The sequence below is a fragment of the Sycon ciliatum genome, unplaced genomic scaffold, assembly GCF_964019385.1.
Source record: "Sycon ciliatum unplaced genomic scaffold, ocSycCili1.1 SCAFFOLD_2381, whole genome shotgun sequence".
NCBI classification, from domain to species: Eukaryota; Metazoa; Porifera; class Calcarea; order Leucosolenida; family Sycettidae; genus Sycon; species Sycon ciliatum.
In genome coordinates this window covers 1-10,000 of record NW_027044978.1, presented here as the reverse complement: position 1 = coordinate 10,000, position 10,000 = coordinate 1, and the positions used below count along the sequence as shown (strand labels likewise).

At 47.8% G+C, this 10,000-nt stretch overlaps 1 protein-coding gene across 1 annotated transcript in view; it reads left to right on the top strand.

Annotated features, from left to right (window-relative positions):
* LOC135830774 (intermembrane lipid transfer protein VPS13C-like) overlaps positions 1 to 9,672 on the top strand; it is a gene marked incomplete at its 3' end in the record, with an annotated part of 13,536 nt that extends 3,864 nt beyond the window's left edge. The window contains exons 5-16 of the mRNA XM_065342990.1: positions 1 to 47; positions 794 to 860; positions 1,148 to 1,214; positions 1,973 to 2,066; positions 2,327 to 2,566; positions 3,097 to 3,242; positions 6,572 to 6,642; positions 7,137 to 7,289; positions 7,896 to 7,999; positions 8,533 to 8,577; positions 8,981 to 9,109; positions 9,592 to 9,672. The exon at positions 1 to 47 is cut by the window's left edge and continues 22 nt beyond it. Of these exons, the coding sequence (XP_065199062.1) occupies positions 1 to 47; positions 794 to 860; positions 1,148 to 1,214; positions 1,973 to 2,066; positions 2,327 to 2,566; positions 3,097 to 3,242; positions 6,572 to 6,642; positions 7,137 to 7,289; positions 7,896 to 7,999; positions 8,533 to 8,577; positions 8,981 to 9,109; positions 9,592 to 9,672 (1,244 nt within the window). The remainder of the gene's footprint in view (positions 48 to 793; positions 861 to 1,147; positions 1,215 to 1,972; positions 2,067 to 2,326; positions 2,567 to 3,096; positions 3,243 to 6,571; positions 6,643 to 7,136; positions 7,290 to 7,895; positions 8,000 to 8,532; positions 8,578 to 8,980; positions 9,110 to 9,591) is intronic.
* Positions 9,673 to 10,000: the final 328 nt, after the last annotated feature.

Sequence of the window (10,000 nt, the reverse complement as noted above, 5' to 3'; positions counted from 1 at the left end):
CACCGTCACCACAGATACTGAAGCAGCCAAAGGATGGTGTTGATGCGGTACGCTCCCCACATACTATATATATACATTTTTGTATTGAAGTTTATTACCGAGCTTTGCCAAATGTGTGTGACATCTCATTGTGACATAGTTCATCACGATCCAGCAGCCTTCAGTGGGTGTGCTTTCTTGTGTATGTGTGGCTGGAATTCACTTCTAAACGCTTTTTGTTATCTGCTTGGGATGGCTGCAATGAAAATGGAAGTGACTGAAAGCCCCATCCTAGCAATGGTGAATGCCTTCGGTGAAAGAAGTGAGATTGAACTTGAAGAAAAGGCTGCTGACATTTTTTACATGCCATTACTGTACGCCAGCGCCCAAGCTGTCAGAAGAATACGGTTGTTAATAGATATGCAATTTTGATCAGGTGATCACGTGTGAACGGCTGCAATACCTAGGGGTGCCAGGGGTGGCCAAAATGTGTAGATTGCGAGATACTAATAAGGGCAAGGCCACAACAAAGTGACAGCCCTTGAGCGCATGCTCTCTCATTAATTTGTGGTAGGGAAATCCGTGGAGAAGTCTGTGCTTGGCTATTCCTATTGTGGAATATTCCGTGCAGGTGCATCCTGGAAACCTGCTGGCACCACTGCTACTGCCGCCGTTGCCACTGCTGCTGCTGTTGGCACTCTTGATGTTTGGTGTATCCTGTTCAGTTCTGATCTCCATCTTGCTGTTCATCGTTGTGTATTGTCACTGTTTGTCGTCGTCGCCGTTGTTGTCTTTGCTCCGATGCATACATTAGGTGGATTACTTCCCTGTGGCGATTGAGGACTTCTCTGCTGCTGTGGCAGTTCATGAAGATGATCTGTGTAAGCATCATGTGTGTTTTCCTGTGTTCAGTCCACCATGTGCCACCTCATCAGTGCTGGTTGTGATGTATTGTAAATGTTTTTCTGTTTTAATATAAAATATCATACTAATACTGCCAACGGTGTTTAGTTTACTGGAGTTTTACTGCAATAGTCCTTGCTCTATTGTAACTGTGATCGCTATGTTAATAATTGTGTGCGTTGTGTTGTGTTACCCTTGGGGTATGTGATAATAGTGACATGATTGTACATGTCTATGTGTGCATCGTTTGTGTTTGTCCATGCAGTCGAGTCTGACGACGACGAGGACTATAAGTCTTGTTCTGAGGGCAGTGTGCACTCTGGATCAATGACGTGAGTGAGCCAGTTGGAGTCGCAAATCGTCTGAATTATCTTTGTGTGCTCTATTCGGATATTCCATCCTTTCCAATGTGGAGGTTTCCAGTGTTGTATATCTTTAGGAGAGAGAGAGAGAGAGAGAGAGAGAGAGAGAGAGAGAGAGAGAGAGAGAGAGAGAGAGAGAGAGAGAGAGAGAGAGAGAGAGAGAGAGAGAGAGAGAGAGAGAGAGAGAGAGAGAGAGAGAGAGAGAGAGAGAGAGAGAGAGAGAGAGAGAGAGAGAGAGAGAGAGAGAGAGAGAGAGAGAGAGAGAGAGAGAGAGAGAGAGAGAGAGAGAGAGAGAGAGAGAGAGAGAGAGAGAGAGAGAGAGAGAGAGAGAGAGAGAGAGAGAGAGAGAGAGAGAGAGAGAGAGAGAGAGAGAGAGAGAGAGAGAGAGAGAGAGAGAGGTGTTATTGGCGGTGGTGGTAGTGCTGCTGCTGTTGTTGTTGTTTTTGAATTCGTTTTTCTCACGATGTTGCTGCTGCTGCTGCTGCTGCTGCTGCTGTTGTTGTTGTTGTTGTTGTTGTTGTTGTTGTTGTTGTTGTTGTTGTTGTTGTTGTTGTTGTTGTTGTTGTTGTTGTTGTTGTTGTTGTTGTTGTTGTTGTTGTAGTAGTATTTTGTATCAGAGATTGAATTTTATGCAAGTATCTGCACCTGTTCTTACTGTTGTGTTGGCAATCTTGATTTTTTCATTTTTTTTGTGCCTTTTCTGGTGTCCTGTGTCTTTCCAATGGCAGTGCTTCAGTTACAAGTACAAGTGCCGTGCAGAGAAGTCTTTCTAGTACTAGACTGGATATCACCAAGTTCCACGCTGATTTCCACGTGAAGAAGGTCAGTGTGGCTGTCTGCTTATTATGTGTGTGTGTGTGTGTGTGTGTGTGTGTGTGTGTGTGTATGTGTGTGTGTGTGTGTGTATGTGTGTGTGTGTGTGTTTGCGCACGCGCACGCATGTGTGCGTGTATACGTGCCTGGGTGTGTGGGTGTGCATGCATGCATACGTATGTTGGTGAAGTGTATAAGATTGTTCTTGTGAGGATTACTGCATAACAATCGTTTGTTGTGTCTGTCTTTGCAATCATCGCCATGCACAGGTGGCCCTGACGGTGTCCCAGCGGGAGAGTGAGGGAACGGACCGCGCTCGTGTCGAGCTGGCCATTACCGACCTGAATGCTACGGTGTCACAGCGTGAGTATGACCTGGCTGTTGATGCCAAGGTTGGTCAGCTGTCTGTCAGTGATCCTACCATTGCCAGTATGGATGCGGACGGTGGTTCGCTGTGCATACTGCACAGTGACCCGGGTACTGATCTCATCACCGTCAAACTTGTCCAGGTATGGTTATCCGCATTGTGCCCTCGCACACTGCGCGTGCTCGTTCATTAACCTAGTGTTTAGTTTGCAGGGCATGGCCTTGCAGTTAGTTGCACTGCTTCTCAGAAAAAAGAAAAACTTGTTTTGGGCGCACTGCCACACCTCTAACTTGTGCCGCTGCTCACTTCACATCTAAAGTTACATACTCGACGTTTCGGTCTTAGACCCTGCATCGGGAATCAGAATGCTTTGAGAACTGCTCGTCTTCAAGTTGGTCCTCTATCCTGAGCTGACCGCGTGCGAAGGCTCACATGTATTCTTGACTGACCTTTGCTGATTTTCGCGCTAGACATTGAGCTACGGACCTCTCCCTGATCTTCATGCAGAGTAGTAGTAGTAGTAGTAGTATTTATTATTTTACTTGGGTATACCCAACAGGCCTATGGCCTTCTTACAGGGTGCCCAAGGAGTCTTGGACGTGCCTGAGTGCTGGTGCAGTTACAATATTCCTTTGCGTTTCTACTGTGTTACCCTATGTGCTACTGCTGCAGGCAAAGAGTGATGGTCCTGACTTTGCTGAGAGGTTTCACAGCACAGCGACAAACATTGACATGGAGATGTCGTCGATACATGTCACTGCACACCAGCAGTCGCTCTTTAACCTCATGGAGTTTGCAGACAGCCTGAAGACTCTGCAGTGAGTTGAGTAGTAGTAGTATGCTGTGGTGGTGATGGTGGTGGTATGGGGGGGGGGGGGGGGGGTGTTTCGGGGAGGGGGTGGGGTGGGGTGGGAGGTAGCCCCCGTTAATACTGATAGCTGTATCCAGGGGGAGGGGGGGGGGGTGTTGTTTCGGGGAGGGGAGTTGGGGGTAGCCCCCGTTGGAATTATAGCTGTACCTGTATACACAGAGAGATCACCTAGGAGGTAACCCCCAATTTAAGGGTCGAATTGTGTTCAAGATTATCTGTGAAATTTGGCGCGGCATTAGTTAAAAATATCGAATATCTGAAGAACTGTTCACAATTCCTCGAACGACACCTAATATTTTTCTGAACCACGGCAGATAATGGGAACCCTATAAAAAGACCAGAGCTCAATCAGGCAATGTGACGTTACCAACCAGGGATCTAAATGTAGACGATGCTCACGACATAGACGATAACCGAAAGCCAAGGTCAGAGAAAACCAAAACAGAAGACCAATAGTCTCTAGAAATGTGATCTGGCATGCCAGAGTTGATTATGGTTCCCTGAAAAGAGAGACAGGAGGATCACAATCAAAACACCAGTAAGAGCAGTCCCGAGGGCGACGCATACTCTTCTTCTTGAACGGGCGAACGCAGACAGCACACTTCTGAGATTGTTTGACCTTGTTGGAGAATATGTTGGCCATGCAAACGTTGATCAAGACCTACACGACCAGGACGCCTTCTGGCGGTGAATCCTGCAACCAGTGACTCAGTAAGTTGGAGTCGGAATTCCTTTGGGGCAAGTCTTGGTGCACTGGCTGTGTGTTTCATGATCAGTTATGCGTTCGTAAGTGCCATGTGCAATCACCGAGGAAAAGGTCACCTTCCACCATTTCCTTGTTTTTCTCCTCACAGTGTACATGCAGTACAGTACTGGCAACTGAAATCTGACCCCCTTGCCGGGGCGCCGCGCCGCCAAGGGGGTCAGATTTCAGTTGCCACCACTGTAGTAAGTGCAGTACTGATCTTGAAGATCCACCCCGCCCATGAACTGATTGTAATCCACAATACACGGCGGTACGGGGACATCCAGAGCTGGATGCTGGCCGTCTGTGACAACATTGCGGCGTACAGTTTCATTTCCTGTTGCTGGATGGCACGTGCTGAGGAGAGTTACATCTCTAGTATCTTTCCAATGTGGTGCACAGTAAAAATTTGAAACGTCTCCGAACTGACTCTCCTTGCCTCAAGGGCTTGATGGCCTTTGGATCGATGGTGTGTTTGGGCAAATATTTACGGTTACGTCGCACTGTTTCAACAACTTACATCCACGAGTGAGGAGATCAACAATCAGGTCAATACCAGTATAGAAGTTGTCCGTAAAAACTCTGTGGAACTTTCCATAGAGTCCTACAGTCAGTTGCATCACGACAAGATACGACAGACGGTGTTCCACAGCATTGTTCTGTTTTCCAGAATAAATGGAAAAGCGCCAGACGTAACCCGTCGTACTGCTCGTAAGCAGCCATAGCTTGACACACCGCGTGTGGGGTTGGTTCTTGATGTACTGCTTCGAAAATGTCCTGCCTTTGAATGGCACCAATGACTCATCTATCGATAGATCCCTCCCGAGCGACCGAAGCCTTTGGAAACGGGCATTCAGCGGCTCAACAAAGTGCTGCACCTTGGACGTACGTGACTGGGGATCAGCGGCTGTATTATCGGACAGGTGCTGATACTGTAGCGGCTTGCGGAAGCGCCGGACTGGCGGAATTCCTGCCACAGATGCATTGTGTAATATACTGTTCTTGTTCCAGTAGTGTCTCATGTACGGCATTGGTGCAATGATGACACCAAGAAATGCATTAATTTCCGAGACAGTAGTATCCGTCCATGGCTGGGCGTTGGACTGCTCTGTAAAATGGTTGGTTTCAGTAACCAGCGGTATCTCCAGATCAGATTGAAAAGTACAATGGTGTTAAAACAGTACCCACAGCAATATCAATAATCGGGCCAGGTGGAGTAGATGGCGCAAAATCCTTCATCTGGGGTGCGGCATCAGAACCACTCCAATCCGAGTTATCCTCTGCATGCACATTTGCAGCATTGCCAACTGCACCCCCACGTCCCCTGCCACGTGCTGTTCCTCTGCCATGGCCACGATTGACTCCACGACCTCTTCCTCGAGCACGAGCACTGCCACGGAGACACCCACGTGTTATACCACGCTAGTGTGTAGTACTACTACAGTTGCGCTCGGTGAAATCCGGCCCGAAGTGCAAAGCCGGCGCCGCGAAGCCAGCTCCCATTACATCACTGGCGATTTGTGTGTATGAACTCAACTGTACGCACCTCGTGTAAAAGTTCGGAGTTCACGTGTTGCATTCTAAAAACAGTTCAAAATTTCTTTCATTCACTTCACTCAAGCACAGCAGGATCTTCTCGATAGTGGAGTACCCAACATCCTGTTTCAACCTCCCTGCTCGCTGGACATGAATCCAATCGAGAATATGTGGGCTCTTCTCAAGAAGAGAATAATTCTACATCGCTGCGAGAATGCTGACCAGCTGGTGCAGGCAGCCTGGAGTGGGACTCGTTGGGTCCTGGCACGGTTTCCCCATACGTGGAGTCAATGTCACGTCGTGTTGAAGCCCTAATCGAAGCTGACGGTGGCCACACAAAATATTGAAGCCCTGCTGTTCTGTGTATGAAATAAACTGCTTCGAAACGATCTCCGTGTTCTTTACATGTGCTGAACTGAAATGAATGTTACACTTGTCTTTGTTTGGCGCGGTTTTTTACACTTTGGTGTAAGCATGCATGCGTATGAGTACAGCACATGCACAGTTCATACGGCACACGCGCATACTAGCACTTGTACAACTTTGAGGGCGTTTAGGGGGCCGCATCAGTACTGGGCGCCAGTTATGCACTTCGGGCCGGATTTCACCGAGCGCAACTGTAGGTTCGTCATCCGACATTTCAGATACATCGCCATCTGAGTCCGACTCAGTTGGGGAGTAGTCCCCATTGGGACTGTTAGGTATATCTGTGTGAGCAATGAGAAGACTGAGGTCAGTGAGGAGGATAGTGCGTATACATGTACCTGTATTCTGCTCGAAAAGCCTTGTGCAGATGGCTGGGTGGAATTGAGTTTTCTGGTGCCAATGACAACTTTCGTGCTAAAAGTGTGCGTGTTTGTGTGGCAAGGGCAGGAAGAGTTCTGGCCTTGCTCTGTCTGCTTTTCTGACCTCTAAATCCCCAAAACATCCTTGTGGATTTGTGTGAAGTGTCTGTATGACGGGTCTATGCTATTCTTCTGTGTGCATGTATATAGGCCGAAGCTGGGAGGAGATGATGGTGGCAGCGAAACCTTGGACGACGGCGGAAGTGGAAGTGCCGCTACGGGTAAGTAGGTCTGTTGTCAGCAGAGTTGGTGTTTTCTTCCACTTGTTATCCTTGTGGTGCTTTGTGAGGTTGTTGGTCAGGGATTTTGATTTCAAGCACATTTACTGCTGTTGTCTTATGGTACTATACAGTTAGTCGGTTAACAGTGCACTGTGGCTCTCTGCTGCTCAGGTCTCTGTAAAGCAGACAAGCATTACCTCAATGCTCTTATTACCAAGGAAATCATTGTTTCTGAACACAACAACGCGGTTGTTGAGCCAGCCCTGTGGGGAAGAAACTTCTCTTCCGGTGGTGACAGCCATTCTCTCTCTCATTCTCTCTCTCTCTCTCTCTCTCTCTCTCTCTCTCTCTCTCTCTCTCTCTCTCTCTCTCTCTCTCTCTCTCTCTCTCTCTCTCTCTCTCTCTCTCTCTCTCTCTCTCTCTCGCTCTCGCTCTCTCGCTCTCTTCCTCCCTCCCTCCCTCTCCCTCTCCTCCTCTTTTTTATCATGTCACAGATGAGAAATCGGCGGCTGTGTCACGGCAGCTGACAATAGCGTCCATTGAGCAATCGGACGAGTTCATCAAGCTCCTTCTCAAGGCCAAACTGCCATCCGTCCGTCTACAACTTGCCAGTGATCGCAGCGTTATTGCTGTGGCTGAAATACGAGGTGAGGAACAGCTTCAGTATTGCTTCTGCTGTTGCTGTTGGCAACATGGTCTGCTGTTGCTATTGCCAACAGAGACTATGCGAATGACATCATTGTCAGTTCTGTGTATGGAGTGGCAAACCAGCACTTGTCCTGTTGCCACTCCATACGAAACACCGCAAGTGATCACCTAATTGCACTACCTACATAAGCTGTGGTTCAACATGTTTATCCATTCACACACGGCGTGGCTCGCAAGAACAGAATGGTGATAATCATCGCGATCGTCTTTGGGGACTACGGCTGCTGAACGCCTTACCTTGGGTGTACATTTGCCATACCAGAACAGGTGTGGGAGAATCACACACCCTAGCATGCAGGTAGACAGATACAGGTAGTTACATGCAAAATAGGAAAGGAGAAAGCTACTTGAGAGAGAGAGAGAGAGAGAGAGAGAGAGAGAGAGAGAGAGAGAGAGAGAGAGAGAGAGAGAGAGAGAGAGCTCAGATTCCACAACACAGTGCATATTTGGTAAGGTTCTCATTGTCTTGTTGGTATTCTGTGTGTCCGTGCATAACTACCGGTACTTACATTTGTTTTCCTGCATGTTATGCTGATGTTGGTTAGGTATTGAGTCGACAGTGAAAATGCAATACAAGTACATGAACGTTGCGGCCACGTTGAGTGAGCTAGTCGTCCAGGACCCTCAACCGGGAGCCATACACCAACAGGTGGGTGATGGTGGCAAGGTGTGATATGTCCGGGGTGACTCCCACCATGTTCTGTCATTACGCAATCGCTCACTGTGCATAGCAGTTCAGTTTCATTGACGATACTGGCGGTGAACCTGGCCATGCCATCTTCCATGAATCTGCCATGCCAGGATTAATGATAATGTTTTCAAAGTCATCCATTGGTAGTGAACGAGAAAGGAGTTCCAGTTGTTATGACGAGCTTTTAGCACCACAACCAAAGCGGTAACTTGTGATTTTCTTCAGAGTGATGTTTTGTCGTACCCTACGCAGGAGGTATGCTGCCACTATTTTACACAGCAAACAATGCATGTGTGTGTGTCTGTGTGTGTGTGTTTGCATGTGTGTGTTTTTGTGTTTGCATGTTCGTGTGTGTGTGTGTGTGTTTGTGTGTTTGTGTGTGTGTGTGTGTGTGTGTGTTCGTGAGTTTGCGTGGGTGTTTGCGTGCATGTTTGTGTGTTCGTGGGTGTTTGTGAATGTGCGTGCGTGTCTACGTGCTTGTGTGTGCATAGATTGTTGGCCTTGCCAGAACTGGTGAGAAGGTGCTGGACCTCTCGGTGAGGATGTGCGGAGTTTTGCATTTCGATTTCACTGTGCAAGTCATATTGTGCGTTTTTTTCTACTGCCGATTTGTGTTCTCCCAAACGGATGGAAAAGGATCTATATTTTGATTTGGCGATAGCCTCTCCCCTTGCATGCACATGAAGAAGTAGTGCTACAGTGTTTGGTCTGCTCTTGAAGGTCTCGGCCGGGGAGACTCTTGTGCCGTCTTGGAGTTCCCGGACGGGGAGACCATTATTTCCTCTTGGATTTCCCGGCGGTTGGTGAGACTATTTTGTCAACATTTTGGCAACGGCAGGTCGTTTGTGTGGTGCCATGTTATTCATTTGTGCATCGTTACGTGTGTGTGCTGTATTGCATTGTAATTCGATTGTTGTTGCTGTTGGCTCTGCTGTGCAGTTTGACAAGTACGACGATGCCACAACTGGAGAGAAAGCGTTTGACATGGATAGCAGGGACATGGCCGTCAAGGTCACTCTTGGACAGTTGCAGTTTGTTTTCATCAATGCCTTCCTGCAGCGTTGCCTGGTAAGCCTGTTCAGAAAGTTGATAATATGACTGTTGTCTCTGCCGTTACGCTGTGCACGCTCCCAATGTGTTGTGTGTTGTGTGCCTGCTCCTTAACGTTCCTTCCCATTTTACACATTGTGTGACTGTGCTGCCACCTTTATTTTCCATTTGCTCTGTGGTGCTCCTGCTCATTTTTTCATCTAGTATTTTCCTGTTTGGCGCGCATGAGCAGTGGTGATACCGAGACCCTTGGTCGGTTTAACTGCTCTTGCGCCGCCTCCACTGCTTCGGCTGCCATCGCTATGTGTATCCCTGTGCGTTTTTGCCGGCGTTTGCACCATGATGGTTTGTAGCTATCTTGTAAAAACAAACACCTGATGGAGGCAACATTCCTACCATATGATTCCATTGACTAAGATGGATAACGTTTTCTTTAACTTGTGTCGGTTTATTTGGACTGAAGTGAAGTTTGTTTCATTGGTTGGGTGTCGTCTCTGCAGGCGTTCTTGAAGGGTCTTCAACTGCGACAGGAGACATTGGATCAGGCAGCACAGGCTGCTGCGACCGGTGCTGCTGCTTCGGTATGTTAACCACGTGTCACACATATTTCTAGAGCTCTCTCTGTCTCTCTCTGTCTCTCTCTCTCTCTCTCTCTCTCTCTCTCTCTCTCTCTCTCTCTCTCTCTCTCTCTCTCTCTCTCTCTCTCTCTCTCTCTCTCTCTCTCTCTCTCTCTCTCTCTCTCTCTCTCTCTCTGTCTCTGTCTCTGTCTCTGTCTCTCTCTCTTTCTACGACTAGTATAAACGGTGCCATTAGATGTGAAAGTAATACCTGTCGTTTGTTGCTGGAATGTTCATATGTTTGGGTTTCAGGAGCATATTTGGAGGAAAGGTGATAATTTACAGCAGTCAT